Source organism: Anas acuta, chromosome 8 (assembly GCF_963932015.1).
Source record: "Anas acuta chromosome 8, bAnaAcu1.1, whole genome shotgun sequence".
Lineage (NCBI taxonomy): Eukaryota > Metazoa > Chordata > Aves > Anseriformes > Anatidae > Anas > Anas acuta.
In genome coordinates this window covers 158,150-174,315 of record NC_088986.1, presented here as the reverse complement: position 1 = coordinate 174,315, position 16,166 = coordinate 158,150, and the positions used below count along the sequence as shown (strand labels likewise).

Below are 16,166 nucleotides of genomic sequence, written 5' to 3'. Positions count from 1 at the left end.
CGACAGCCTTGGTGCCATGACTACATCCCTGGGGAGGTTATTCCAGTGCGTGACCACCCTCTTGATGAGGAACCTCTCCCTGATACCCAGCCTGAACCTCTCCTGCCTCAGCTTGACGCCATTCCCTTGGGTCCTATCACTGGTCACTAAAGAGAACAGATCAGCACCCGTCCCTCCACTCCTCCTCGTGAGGAAGCTGTAGACCTCGATGAGGTCTCCCCTCAGCCTCCTCTTTTCCAGGCTGAACAGACCAACGGACCTCAGCCACTCCTCAGCCACTTCCCCTCTAGGCCCTTCACCATCTTCGTTGCCCTTCTCTGGACACTCTCCAACAGTTTCAAGTCCTTTTTGTACTGTGATGCCCAGAACTGCGCACAGTACTCGAGGTGAGGCCGCACCAGCACAGAGTAGAGCGGGACAATCACCTCCCTCGACTGACTAGCAATGCCATGCTTTCAGTCCCTAGTTGGGACTAAACTTGACCACATCCAAACCTGCAGGGCTGATCCATTTGCCTCTCTGTATGCTATTTACCTTGTCACCACTTAAATTTTACTTTTCCAGCAGCTGTCACTGGTAAACATCCACTTCCTGAGGCACAGAAAACTTGAGACTCATGCACAGCAAAACATTGCAGTGCTGCTGCAAGCTGTGCTGTACAAGAAGCACTGCTCTCCTGCTGTGGCCACTGATCAACAAGATTCCCGACTGCACAACACAAACCTACCAACTTTACCAACAAAAATGCCAGCGTTTAACTTTCTCTAAGCAATAGCATCCTCCGGTGTAAGCCTGATACATTGATTGTTTAGCCTTAAATGACATGCTGCAACTCTGAAATAAAACCTTCTTGTGTATCCCATGAATCTGCTGAATGTATCTATTTGCCATTTAGTCACTGAATCCCAAACAGATTGCCATGCTTTCTCCACTGAGGCATCTCTGTCTCCTACCACAGCAGTTGCCACTCTGAACGAGATGACAGCCATGCCCAGTTGTCCATCATATCTTTTTTTGTACTAATTCAAAAACTTCATCTTGCAATTTCATTGCACTGATAGCTCAGGGCCAGAAGCATCCTCAGAAAAGACTCCACACATATGGAATGACTTACCATCCATACCTTAATTATTAACCTTGAGCTCAAGTTCTGCTTTTGTCCTGGCTCCAAATAACTGCTCCAGTGCTGCTGTGCTGCCTCTGCTGAAATCCATCCTCATCTCTGAAATGCTATTACATTTTATTATTTCATTCTATTTCATTTCATTTCATTTCATTTTATTTCATTTTTTCATTTCATTTTTTTCCCGTCAGACAGAAAAATGTACTGCAGGCAGAGAGACACTGCCCCTTTTCCCCTATTTGTGGCACTGGGCCACTGGTGAGACTAGCACTTCTGGCTTGCTACAGCTACATCTGTGATTTCAACACCTACGGCAGTATTTCCTGTGAAAGCTAAGGGGCTCAGTCAACGCATTGCACGTGATAAAAGTTTTGAGGACATCACACAATGACAGCAGAAAAACATGGCTTTCAGCGAGTCTGCTAAACCCCCCCAAAAAAGAGTTCTATCAAATTACAAGGTATGAATTTGGCTGATTTAAACTTTGTCTTGTCTGGTAAAACAAGATTTCAAAACAGGTACAGCTAAAAAGTCATGTATTATTCTTCTGCCGTTCAAAAAAATGTAAATCGTAAAGAACAAACGATCCCCAAGCCTTTACAAATAGCATTAAGAATTTCCACGCCTTAAGGCGCGGCGGAGTGTGGCCTCTCCACGCCGCAGGACGCGACTCCCACCCTCAGAGGCAGTCCCCGCAGCGCCGAGCCTGCCCAGCGCCCCGAGGCGGCTCCCTGCGGTGCCTCCGCTTCGCCGGTCGCTTGTGGCCGCCCCCCCCCCCCGCCTCGGGCTGCCCGCTACGCGCTCGCAGCGCAGCCCATCCTTATAACACCCCGCTCCGCTCCGCTCCGCTCCGCGCCGGGCCGGGCCGGGCTCTGCCGCCGCTGCTCTGCGGGCTGGCGATACCCTGCTGGCGGCTGAAGCGGGACCAGCGCCCTGCCTTGCACAGCGCTTCTCATAAAACAGGCGTACTCTGCTTTGTATCTAAATCTTTATTAGAACAATCCCCAAGAGCTGTAAAACAGTGAGTAACAACAAAATTAAATATTAAACGCTTTAGTTACCAAAGGTATTTAAACAATAGGTTCCTATTTCTGCATAGCAGAAGCAAACAGGTTTTAGAGCTCAAACTGTCATGTGCTCATGTTAATTTGGTTTTGGCAAGATAATAATATAACCTTAACAATCACATTAATTAGTGAAACACACAGTAACCTCCGTTCCATTTCTTAAACCTTAAATAGACTTTTTGTGATTTTACAACTCTATATGTGGGACAAATGCTTGTGGACTTTCTGTAACAAACAATTTTAATAGTAGTAGTAGTAATCATATACACGAAGAAACATTTATATTTCTTATTTGATTACAGCACAGTACAAATTACTTATTACCTCAAAAATCGACTGTATAAAAAGTTAAAAAAATTGGAATAATTTATAAAACGCTTCCAGAACAACAAATTATCATTCTTAAAATGGAGAATGAATTTTATGCTTGGGAACATACAAATAGATGTATTACAGTAGGATAGTATTTGCTAGCTTTTTTATTCGTCTAAGTAGCAACAGCCCAGTTCTCCCTGCAGTTACACAGGTACAATGAGTAAGATCATTGTAACTGAAAGCAGAATGGGCCATACCCAGAAGTTTGTTATACCATAAATTAAAGGTATAAAAAATCTACTACTAAAAGTGGAACAGTCTTACATTGTTTCTAATTAATTATTTGCAACACCACAATTGTCATATACTTTCTCCTGGACCACACAGTATACTTCCATGATCTGATGACAGCAACAGGAAAATTGCGTATGCTGCATTATGCAGGCTAAATATGCCTCATATTTTTTTCTGCAATTAAATTTTTTTATCAGTTAAATTCAAATAAAGAGAGCATCTGTTTTCTAGCTAGCCTTTTCTGTTGTGTAGTTTATGTGATGTGAATAGACCTAAAAATATAAGCCAGGTAAAATAATAGCCAGTTAAGGCACTTTGTCAAAGAGGATACAGTTGTCCAGGCTGAGAGACCTGCAATTGGTCAAAAGGAGACATTCTACATTACAGAAGACAGTCTGTTCCTCATAGTCACTTCTGTGATAACCAATCTTTAGACTACTTATTGACTGTTCCAAAATAAGCTTGATATTGTGTCTGCCAATTCAGTTTACTGTTCTACTACAGAACAGGCAATAACAAAATATTTCATACTTTTCAATAGTAATGTTTGAAAGACTATTCAGCATCCTTATAACACCCAATTCACAATAATCAACTGCTGAATAATACTTGGAAAAAAAAACCTCAGTATGAAAAATAATTCCATTTTACTTTTTTCTTTACTTTTTTTTTGAGTTGCATTTTTGTTGTTTTTGTTTGTTTGTTTTTTACAAAATTTGAAGGCTTGACATTAAAACTTTGGTATAATACATGCAAATAAAAGCCATCCATTAATGCGTCACAAGGAGACACAGTGAATCAAACCATAACTAAAGCAAACATGATTGCGTGGATATGACAGTGGGTATTTTCTCCTGTCTCTTGGTTTCTACATTCTGCTTGTTCAAGAGCCACAAAAAAAAAAAAAATATTAATGTAAAAGGGTCTTTCTGAAGAGCCATCCTGTCTTTGTAACTCTTTCCCTAGGAGGAGAATCACCCCAGTCAATAGCTGGGCAGGACCGCAGAAGACCCACCACCACCTGCTGAGGCCCTTGCAAACCACAGGACCACGAGATCCAGGCTGTCAGTTCCTTAAATTTTGCCACTTACTGGACTGTACACACAGAATAATAACCAGCCTCACTGTACAAGGCTGGCCCATGCCTTGTAGAAATTTTATCACTGACTTCCATGGGCTGAGGATCAAAGACTATATAACATACTTTACTGTGTTGTATGTAGCCACGTGTTCCACTTTAAAGTGAAGAATGGAATTCTAAAGTTTATACTAAAAAGGTAAATGTCCAAAACCATGGCCACCAGTCTACTAGTACCCATGGTGGAAGTTTTCAGACACTGTCCCACAGGATTCGTTAGGAACCATTATTATAACCTCGTCTTAAAACTTTTTTTTTTTTCCAAGTAAATACTTGCATTATTTTCTACTTAATTCATTAATAGCATTTTATTTTAGGAAGCCAATTTTACTATTGAATTATTATGATTTATTTACTCAGTTTATTGATTACAAAATTTGCATGGTATTGCTTTGTATTTTCACAGTTCTCTTAACTATATCATTAAGAAAATGGCTTTTAAATTTTATTTTCATAAATGATGATCATTTACATTCTAAATAATTAATTTTCACAAAATAGTGAGTGGAACAATTTATACACACACATATATTTACTGTATATAAATAATAATGCAATTTAAAACTTTCACTTTTAGAAATTCCTTTAGTAAATGCATAGGTTTGTTACAAAAGTCTTCTAATTAAATAACTGTACACTATTTCTGTTATGTTTTATTCCTAATAAACTCTATGGTTACATTCATATGATAAAAAAGCATACTGTATTCAGAAATACACTTTTTCAGCTGAGATCCCAGTAAGACATTGGAGTCCAGTAGAGAAATATAGATCACTTAATGCAGCCACTTCAGCTGCAAACTAATTACATGGTAGGTCAAAAATGATAATAATTAGTGCATGGACCATAATCACAGACCAGCAGCTTATCTAATCATGGACTGGTGACACATGCCTCATAAAGTTATTGATTTAATTCTCAGACAAGATTAGAACAATGGGGGGTTGTATATTCATTGCCACACATGTGATGAGAAAGGAATGATAATGTCAGTGAAAACCACTAGTTTATTTTCTGAAGTTATGTTTCTCAGCCGTTTCTGTAAGTTTATGGTATCTCAAGTGGGGTTCTCAAAAACTGAAGGTTCCTACAGTCATTAGCTGTGTTTGAAACTATGTCTTTAGTTTACGTTATTTAAGTTCAAAAATTAAACACTCATTTCTGCTTCAGGGGAAAGAGCTACAGTGGCAGCTGGATAAGAGAATGCATAGATGCATCCTGTCACTTTTACCTCCATTCACAGGATTTCAAGATTCTATCATGCCCATGACTTCAAGAAGATGGGTGGTAATCATTTGTACATTAATTTAACCTCAAGCCTGTTGCATGAAGGACAGTTGGAGCCATAAGTCAGGGAGCAAAATCATTTTGGAATGTGTATTGTTGATAAATTTCCCCAGAAATTTGAATTCAAATAATCTGGAAAAGAATTTGCCTTTCTCTTTATGACACCAAAGGACTCCTTGGGCTGGAAAACTATTTCCAGCAGCTGAATTTCTGTCATAGATTTAGGAGAAGTATGCCACATGACAGTCCTGGTAAGTGGACTGTTATGGAATACCTTATTCAGTACTGGGGAAACCATGAAAACTAGGAGCACACCTGAATATAGTTGTTTCCTTGGGTAGTTACGAGATTAAGTTAGAACATTTCCAGCTCAGCTCATGGCAGTAACAAAGTCGAAAAGTCTTCAGAGAGAGCGTAAGACTAATTCTGTGAACAAAGATGTTACTAACCTCAGTGATAGTTCTACTAAAGGGAGGTTCATAGACCTGAACAGAATGTTAATGTGATTTTTTGGAAAAGATTTTGTTCTAATAACCAATAATCTTCTGGAGCACTGAATCTTTTGGAGCATCTTTTGGTAGCTAATTAATCCTGTATCATATAAGACTCAAGTTCAATGTCTTATCTTCACATCTTACTGAGTGAGCCACCGAAAGCTTAGAGAAAAGTGTGCAGAAAGAGCACACTTGGCTCTTAGAATCCACATGGTCATTGCAATGTCTACAAAGAAGCCTTTGTCAGCTGGGCAAATGCAATGAAGTTCCTTGTGTACATACAGAGCTAAGACTTTCCTTCAAGGAAAAAAAAAAAAAAAAAAAAAAGCCTGAATTTGGTTTTCCTTTCAGTGCAGCTCAATGTCTTCATAATGTAGAACATAATCAGAGTTCAATTAAAGATAGGGGATAGTACAAGCACCTCCCTCTTACACATCAGCTAGAAATGATACATTCACTACCTGGGACCAGATGAAATCCCTTTTCTGTGAACCACAATTCACTTTTTTTAAGCACTAAAAGACCATTTCTCAATTATATCATCTTTTAAGTATTACTCATAGAAAACTTCACTTAAATCAGTACCAACTGTAGTCTTCTCCAATTTCCTTCGGTGGGACTACATGATACTATCATTTCTTAAAATAGTCATGGATATGACTAAAATATTACTACATATTTCAGTGTAGGGCATCATTAATGCATGTATAATCACAGTTTAAATAGCTGAAAACCAGCATGTACAAAAAAATACAATCATAGCACCATATTTACAAATTTAGTAGCATCTCCTGGTTAACCAGAGAGTCTCAAACTATCTTTTTATGGCTAATTAGGTTACATTGTAGTGCTTTCAAAAAATTGCCTGAATATCTTTTACAAATATACACTTATAAAAAGAAATCTTATCAAAACTGCTGTCATCTAAGGCAGCAACTTGTGTTACAAAAGTTATTAAAACATTATTATAGACTTAGAAAAGCTTCAAATTTACATTTTCCTTTTCATAGGCACTCTATAAACTAAAACGTGGCCTTGTTTCACAAGCTTAAGTGTTTAAATTAGTTAAATATTACCAATGTTGCTGATTTTTTTTAGATGTAAGCAAAAGGAAAAAAGAATCACCCATTAACCAGAAGCATCATGTACTGTTTTTACTTGTGCCTTTTATACATATTTTGATTAAAATTGATACTGTTTTGATGTTGAGGTTTACTGTATGTTATCCTACTGCCTTCTTAGGGCCCAGTTCCTTCTTCCCTAGAATTCGGTGAAGGCTAGCTGACATGAAGTAGGGTTTTGCTGTAGATCCATCATTTCTTTCCAGGTCTTCACCTGAATTTACACAGCAAAAGCAGCCAAAGCAGCAAACAGCAGTGCAAACAAATGCAAACACACACACAAGAGAGAGAGAGAGTTGAAGGGAGACAGCAAAAGAACCAACATTTAAAAAAAATCTCAAGGCAATTTAGTTGTAGTGCTAAATTGCTGAAGGACACCAAAAAATTCTGTTTTCTCAAGCCAGAATTTATTTTACACAAAGCAAAGACACACACATTTAACCATTTTTAAATGACAGCAATAAATCCTTTTTATTCTCCATTTCTTTGTTTTGGCATTATAAGTGGAAATTTTCAGGAACACTCATGTTTACACACTGGTGGCCAGTTTTCCTAAAGCAGCTTGACATTTTGTCCTAAAGGGAAACTTGGATTTAAGCACTTTTTAAAATCGGACCCTTCTTCATTAAGATGAAATTCTTTTGAAAACCTGATGCCGTGAGTGCACAATATCATATAGGATTTCCTACTGTCCAGTACAAAACGGAAGCATGGGAAGTAAAACAGAATATGAAATTAAAATAATGAGATGGGCACATAACTACTTTTAAGGGACCTTTTTATTTTTTAAAGGACCTTGAAGATCATCTAGTTCCAACCCCTCCCTGCCATGAGCAGGGATGCCACCCACTGGATCAGGTTGCCCAGAGACCCATTCAACCTGACCTTGAACAACTTCAGGGACTAGGCATCCACAGATTCTGTGTGCAACCTGTTTCAGTGTGTGGTGGAGCAGATCTCCACACTGCAGCCCATGGAGGAGCTCACGATGGAGCAAATGGATCTGGTCTGAAGGAGGCTGTGGCCCAGTGAGAGCCAACATAGGAGCAGATGATCTCATGGGAGCTGTGTTGGAGCAGTTTGCTCCTGAATGATGGACCCTGTAGTATAGATCCATTTTGGAGCAGTTCTTGAAGAGCTGCTGTCTGTAGGAAGCCCATGCAGGATCAGTATGGGAAGGCTGGCATCCCATGGGAGGGACTCCACATTGGAGCCTGAGAAGAGAACTGCACCTTGACAGTTCAGTATATGACAAAGTATTATTTCAGCCTGACCACAATCCCCATTCCCTATTCTCCTGCACCACCTGGGGGGAAGAGGTAGAAGAATGAATAGTGAAGCTGAGCCAGGGAAGAAGGAGAGGGGTGGAGGAAGATGCTTTTATTTCACTTTTAATTCTTACTGCTCTACTCTGTTATTAAGTGATGATATACTCCATCTTTCACAAGTCAAGCCTGTTTTTGCCTGTGACGGTACTTGGTGAGTGATCTCCCTGTCCTTATCTCAACCCATTAGCTTTTTTCATCATATTTTATTAGTTTATTTTCATCATATTTTTTCATCGTATTTTCCACCCCTGTCTCTGTCCTCCATTGGAGTGGTGCTTAGCTACCTATTGATGTGAAATCAACAATGTGACTGAATTATTTGGCTCTGATTCCTTCAGAAAATGCAGCCATTACTACAACTCTACAGAAGTCAAGACTGAGACTCAGGTGCCATTGTAGCACTCAAACACAATCCATTTGTATCTTCATTCTTAACACCCAAGTATAATTGTCAGTATCCTGCACAGATGGCAATACATGAACACACGTGTCCAGATTTCTCACTTGCCTTGCAATTGATGTAACCACCTTATTGACTAGAAAAAATCATCATGATTCCTTGCTTTGTTTGGTGGGAACACTTCTAAATTTTCACAGAGGTAAGAAGTGAAATACGGATACTCTACAGTAGGCTATTCTTTCTACTTATAGTAGTAAAGCTGCATATGAGGATGCCAAAAAAATGTTTCTGACTGATTTTGTTCCTGTGATTGACACCCCGGTATCTCCAGAATTTATCCTAACTTTAGTTCCTAGAGAAGCAGAGTTAAGAAGGTGAGTGTTTAAATATGGTTATGATTCAGAGGAATATATGCTACTGTAAGAGGAGAATCAGTGTTATCATGTTTATTTTACCTCAGTGATCGCTGTGGATATGATAAGACTGTTACTATTTCAGTATTCCCTTAGTACATAATAATTTGTCAGTTGTGAGAACAATCACTGTCACGTAACTTTCACTTGGACCTACCAGAATGACTTTCATCAGATAAATTAGTATGTTTATTTCTTTAATCCTCTAAGTCTAGAAAATTGAATGTGTTCTGTAAGAAGTATATCCTCTTCTTATAATTACATCCTAATTTGAGATCAAATGATTTCTTTTAAGATGATTCTGTGATTCTATGATTTTAGTATTCTCTGACTGGAAAAATTGAACAGTAGTCCCTTTGAGAGTGCCACAGAATGCTTTCAGATATTAGTGAAACAAAACTCAGTACTTACAAAAGCAGAGGAAAAGCGTATCGACACACATTGCATAGACGCTGAAGAACCCGTGTGCAACAAGGTAGGAGCCAATAATGACAGTCTACAAAAAAAAAAAAAAAAAAACAAAGCACAATAAAACCCCAAATGTTAGTTTGTCATCAATATGGCAGTATTAACACAAATTAGAAGCCTAGTCTGCTAAGCAAATTTTGGTAGAATTAATTGCAGCTCCATAATTCTATCAGATGTTACTACTGATGTGAAAAGGTATTACAGGTTCAAGACGCTGTATCCTAACATGCAGTAGCCACCACTTTTTCAGCTGCCAAATTGGAGCCATTTCAACTCCAACAGAAATTATATGCCAAGAACATTCTGAACTCCTTCAAGATATTATTCTAAAGAATGACTCATCCTGGAGCTGTTCCAGAGTTTGTGAGGGCTACAAGGAGAAAGAGATGCATCACAGACCTTTTTCATTATAATACCCCCCTGTCATTGGTGCCTCATCACCAGCCTTTGCTATCTGGAAAGTCTGAGCAAAGCAGATGTGAAAACTAATTTCTCTGAAGGTGCAGAGTCATTGCAGTGATACTACTGCCTGAAGGACCCGCAGGAGTAGAGTATAGCAGTTCACTCCTCACTTCAGTGGGTAGTATGTCACTGAGAGCATGACAGGAGCTGTTACCAGAACATGCCCTGTCTCGTCTGAGCACCTCAGGTTGCCTGCAGTGTTCAGAGGATTAGACAGTTGTCTTACCAACAATGGTACCCAGTAGTAATTTAATGCTGGTGCTTCCTGTGCAAAGATCGGTATTCTCTGTGTGAAGAAAAAGAATGCAAGAACACCTGAAAGAAGCACAAAAGGTTAGTGATTCCTAGGGCTACTCTGATTTTCTAACAGCTAAAGAATGGATGAGAAAAAAACAACAGACAGTAGATCCAAGGCTGGTTTTTACAAGAGCTTGTCAACAATTTATTCCTCCATACTAACTATCTCCTGGATCTGTATTCTGAACAGGAGAGAGATAGATGTAAATTAATCAATTACTTTAAAGATATCCATGGGCCCAAAATGACTTTAATCAATTGGTTTATTTCATCATTCTACTGGATTTAATAAATAATGATGAAAAAGACAATAGAATGGAATAATAACTAAGACCACCAGGTGGATTTTTCTAAAATAAGGAAGAAAGAGAGCAAAATCCTGCTGCTTTACATTTCATTGTTTGAAGAAATACTTAACTATTTCAGATTAAAAAGAGAAATGACAATGCTATTGATAAACAGAATAATAAATTTAGAAGAGAACAATGCATTTAAAACAGAAACAGACAAAAAGATTTAAATCCACTACATCTTAAAGAGAAAGAAGACATGAATGAATTTCAGTATTTTATGTCTAGCATTTCAGAAAATATGTTTCGAATCAAATTTGCTGCCCCATCTTGAAAGTCACACAACAGTAATGACAAAAAAAAAAAAAAAAAAAAGATGTGGTCCTGGCATTAATTTTCCATTTCTAGTAAAAATATCATTCATTAGTAATTTTTTAAAGTATACAGAATACAAAATATGTATATTAGTGTAACAATATTTTGAAACTGCTGTCACACTTTAGAAAAGCTGTAATTAAATACTGCCAACTTGAATTTCTGAAAGTGCTTAAATTTTTTAAAAATCTGTTTTTTATCATAGCAATTTTCAAAATTTTCAAAACATATTTTTTGATATTTTGTGGTAACAAAGAAAACTCTATGAAGATGTTAGAAATATTCTATTTCATTCCTATAGCTTGGACATTCTTTTGAATGGGCTTTTATACAGCAGAGCTTCAGGCCCATCTCCCGCACATCTGTACCATCGCCTCTTGTATGTGTACTGTCTGGTACCAGCTGAATGTCATGTGCAAGTTTGCTTAGTTCTCACGGAGGGAGAACAGATTATGACTGACTTACTGGATGTGAATTTGATTTGATCCAGCTATGATGCTTTGTCTGCAGAAGTCATTGTGCTACTAACCCATGCAAACACAGTAAAAGCAATTACAGAAATCACAGAATCATAGAATGGTTTGGGTTGGAAGGGACCTTAAAGATCTTCTAGTTCCAACCTCCCTGCCATGGGCAGGGACACTAAAACCCTCCCACTAAACAAGATTGCTCAAAGCCCCATCCAGCCTGGCCTTGAACACTTCCACAGAAGGGGTATACACAACTTCTCTGGGCTACCTGTCCCAGTGCCTCACCACCCTCATAGTAAAGAATTTCCTCCGTATATGTAATCTAATCCTACGCTCTTCATCTAATTGATATTATTATGACCATACAGAGAAAAAAATGGGAAAAAATATATTTGTTTCAGTTCAATCTTGCAAATCTTTGGATATGGGAACAGCTTCCCAAATAGTCAGACCAAGGAGAACCTCCAACTGTTGACTAAGCATATATGAATATGGGAGGCATACTTGTAGGTAGCAGAAAATAAGAACATACAATTTGGAAAAAAAACTATTAGCTTACCTACACCACCAGCAACGAGAATTTTCCCCAGGAATAAAAGAAAGTCTGTGACTTTGTCCAGAACTGCGACTCTGTTCAGCAAAAGACAAATGATATATAACCATCATAAACTGGACATTTGTATTCTTTTTCCTTACAACTATGGGTAATTGATGAAATGTGGCCAAGAAGCTGTTTACTGCTGATTTAACAGACTGACAGGATAACAATGCAGAAGAGCAACACTGATATGGACTTTGTTATAACCTAATGCTGTGAGGCAAAAAAAACACTGAGCCTTTTGTTGAATTAGGCCTTAGTGCAGCAACACTGCCACAGCACTTGGAAACTGTTCATTGCTCTTGATGATAAAAAAATAAAAATAAAAATAAAAATAAAAATAAAATAAAAATAAAAATGTATCTTTATTTCAATCTTTTTTTTTGGGTCACAGATAAACCAGCCCAGAAGAGGCAAAGTACACACCATAACAAAAAACAATGTTTGTGTAGATTGCTGGTATGTCCTCTTTTCACTTGGTCCCATCTGGCCACATTTCATCACTCCAGATCATGCCAAATCTACAGAACTATCTTAAGATATGGTACAACACTGAAGGTAGGAGGCTGCAAAGCAGAGGGACAGTCACAGATGAATGAATGGAGGTAGACAGAAAAATTGACAGTAAATCTGCAGCCTTCACTGAAAGCAACAGCAGGGAGTTTCTGCCTGAAATCCTGCCAGCCTGTCTTACCTTAAACTTTAGGTAAATAATGGAATGGAAAATGAGCTTTGCATACTCAGTCTCATGATTACACTGAATGCTATGCAGATTGCAGTATACAGTACTGACTACCGTGAAAAATAAACATTGTTACTATTAAAAAGAACAAATCATAATTAGCCTGTCAGAGTTCAACAATAGAAGCAAAATACACAAGATAAAAAAATTTCTATTCAAAACCATAAAATTATATCCCTATATTTTAGTTGTTGCTTTTACTGATTAGAGCAGAAGCACAAAGGACAGTGAAGCAGTGGTTCTGAGAGGAAACAAATGCAGCTTCTCTTTCCTATTGCACAAGCACTACACAATGTGGCCAGCACTGTTCTGATATGTACTCAATTCTCACATCTCCAATCCTTTCCTCCTTTTTCTTAAGCATTGTTTCCATTTTGCTGTCTTTCAGCATCCCCTTCCATTCCTCTCCTCCTCCCAGTTCTTCACTAAATAAACTACCTAACCTTTTTTACTGCGACTCTTGCTTAGATTGTCTGCTACGACATCAATATGGCCTGCTCCCAAGTTCTTCTCGCATTCTTTTTTGATCCCACAGTATTACAGGAACAGCCAAGAACAATGAAGAAAAGTACTGGTGAGAACAGGGAGTTTGGCAGCAGTCTTGATAGTGGGGAAACAGACCTGGGGAGTTCCCAGCATCAGGGAAGATCTGTTTATGTTAAATACACTGTTTTTGAGTCCCTCTTCTTTCTTGCCACATTTTAACACCCCAGGCTTTCTGGAGCAATCTATAGACTTTGATCTTTCAGTTTTCCTTTTTGAGAGAAAGCAAGCGGACAAACACTCAAGAAACACACAAACAACAGATTATGAGTATTGCATTGCTGTATACCCATAGATCTCCTCTCAGCGACTCCATTAGTTTCTTGGAGGCACTATTACAATCTATTGGGTGCTTAGGATTTTAAACAAGCAATCAAAAAAAACTGCTGTATTAGATCAACTTTGTAAAGATTACCGTGCCAGAGAGCTTGCTCTTACACACTGGCTTTTAGAAGTGATGGTTGTGTCATGGGACAGAACCAGCTTACATTAATAATTGGAGTAGAGGTGGGAGAGGAAGTAGGCTGTGTTGCTGTGTCTTCAGCATGCAATACAGAGAATCCTGACATTTCCAAGGACTGAGAGATGGCCCCTTACCTCACCACATTTCGCATGAGCAGAAAGAATGCCTCCTTTGCTGAGGTGCAGAAGTTTTTACCATATATGGCAATCTGCAAAACAATAGTAGTTGTTAAGTGTTTTAAATAATCAGAATACCTTTTTGTATTTAAGAATCATGTTACATGTAATGCATACTTCTTTTTAATCTGTGGCCATGGAACACTTAGGAACATAAAGGAACAATCCCCCAATCACCTGCTATCTATCGATGCTTCCCATCAAGCTGCAACAGAATATCATCCATCCTTTCCCTCCAAATCACCTGTTTGTGAGCATGCTACCCCTTGCGATCTTGCAGGCAGCAGATTCAGTACTTAGTTTTCCAAGCGGAGTAAAGATGCTACTTGCTGAGTGATTCTTCTCACTTAGCTAGTTACCCATGTAAGATTTATAGCCAGCGGAAAGGAACAGGTGCTTGTAGAGCAAAAGTGAGTTGACCCATTTAGATATTGACTTAAACCTGACTCTGTTCTTGAGAATACATCAGCAACACCAGTATCAAAGTCAGTAGATTTACATCAGCATAAAGCACAGCAGCTAAAGCTAGACAGGAACAAAAACATTTTTTCTTTCCGGAATAGTGTCCACAAGGGTGAGATATTCTAGAAAACTTCTTCTGGTTCTAGTACAGTCAGTTTGCCGACGGTAAAAAAGATACTCAAAAAGAATACTTCTTCTTCAAGACAGCATTAATTTGAAATATCTTTTATTAGAACAGTGGTTTATAATAGATTCATTACAGCCACTTCCTTTGAGATAACATCTGTGACTGTCATTTTCAATCACTTAAATTGTTTCAGGTCAGAACATCCTAGGGTTAAATCTGTGTATGTCTATTTAGGTGAAAATCTGGAATTTGTCTTCAGGAAGCTGAAATAACAAGGGTTATTTCAGAGTAACATCACTGCTGCTGCTAGTAGACTTTGTGCTTTTGACTTCCAGGAGCAAATACAGATACCACGTGCCTTCTGACTTCCTTATTCAAATCCTGCCACCACAAAGAAGTGTCCAACATGCAATAAAAAACAAGATAACATTCTTGTTGAAATCAGGATTTCACCCACTGATTCAGAGAGGAAGTTAACCAGTTATGCCATCCTTTTCCACTTACTTTGTGAGGTATGGAGTATGGAAAAAGACAGTCAAGAAAAGGCTGAGCTTAGAAGAAGGAAAAAAATCTTACTTTTTCATGGTAGTACCACATGCATTTCCTGAAAATGCCTATAAGTGCCATTATTTATTCAGCATATTCTAGTACTGCTGGCTGTTGACCAACTAGAAGTAACTAGGTTATTCTACCATCCCAGACAGGGGAGACCACATGCAAAGACAACACATACCATGATGTAGGCATTTCTGTTTATAAATTTTAAGAATTTTTCCAAACACCAGAAACAGCATTTGAGGCAGCAGAGTAGAAATCTAGTGAAGGAGTTCTGTGTACCTGAAAAAGGAGAGAGTACATCATAGAATTCACAAACAGTCTTCAGAACAAAGAAATCTATTCAGAAGAAATTCTTACATTGTGGCAAAACCAGAAATATTTCTTTTCTTCTATGTTCTAATATTTTCTTTCTTCTATGGACTCTCTTTCCTAACCTATTTAGCTCACTAGCTTTCTGTTAGATCATATTCACGTCCTGAATGAATTCTGCATTAAACTCCCAATTTACTCAATTTGAATAAATCAGCACACATTCATTGATTTTGAATTGAACTAAAATGGCTAGTGCTAATGTGGAATTCATCTCTTTTAATTGCTCAGATAACATCTTGGGAAAGTCATGAAATCATTTACAAAAGGAGTTCTTAATAAGCTAGAGCAGATTCATAAATCTCACCTTTCAGTTTGTGATCCAAGTATTCCAGTATTACTCTAATAAGCTGGACAATTGCAAGAATTAAGGCTCCAAATGCCAGTGAACCTGTATGGTATCTGAAACAAATTAAACGTTATTTAATGGCTTGTATTCACAGCAGTTGCCTCTAATTATACTTTATGTCTTAATCACAATGACATTGCTAAACATTCCCTACCATCACAAGCTATCAGCTAAAAAGGTAAGTACAAAGCCTGTGCTAAGCTGTAATCACAAAATCACGGAATTGTAGGGATTGGAAGGGACCTCCAGAGATCACCAGGTCCAACTCCTCTGCCAAAGTAGTAATGACTCCTTTATCTCAGGTTGCTTAGAGCATGCGGTGCAACTTAGATCACTACAATTCATTCACTTTTACTCAATCCCTTTGAGCAGTTTTGGAAAATAAATTATTCTAGAATAAAGTCAATCCTAGTCTGGACAGAGTATCCATGGCAGAT

General features: G+C 38.2%; 1 protein-coding gene across 2 annotated transcripts in view; it reads right to left on the bottom strand.

The window, feature by feature from the left end:
- Positions 1–2,097: 2,097 nt before the first annotated feature.
- SLC44A5 (solute carrier family 44 member 5) overlaps positions 2,098–16,166 on the bottom strand; it is an 89,671-nt gene continuing 75,602 nt past the window's right edge. For both annotated transcript variants that reach the window (XM_068690321.1, XM_068690322.1), the window contains exons 16-22: positions 15,688–15,782; positions 15,187–15,290; positions 13,823–13,896; positions 11,902–11,972; positions 10,137–10,225; positions 9,392–9,476; positions 2,098–7,053 (exon numbers count right to left, since the gene is read on the bottom strand). In XM_068690321.1, coding sequence (XP_068546422.1) covers positions 6,941–7,053; positions 9,392–9,476; positions 10,137–10,225; positions 11,902–11,972; positions 13,823–13,896; positions 15,187–15,290; positions 15,688–15,782 — 631 coding nt within the window. In that variant the 3' untranslated portion in view covers positions 2,098–6,940. The remainder of the gene's footprint in view (positions 7,054–9,391; positions 9,477–10,136; positions 10,226–11,901; positions 11,973–13,822; positions 13,897–15,186; positions 15,291–15,687; positions 15,783–16,166) is intronic.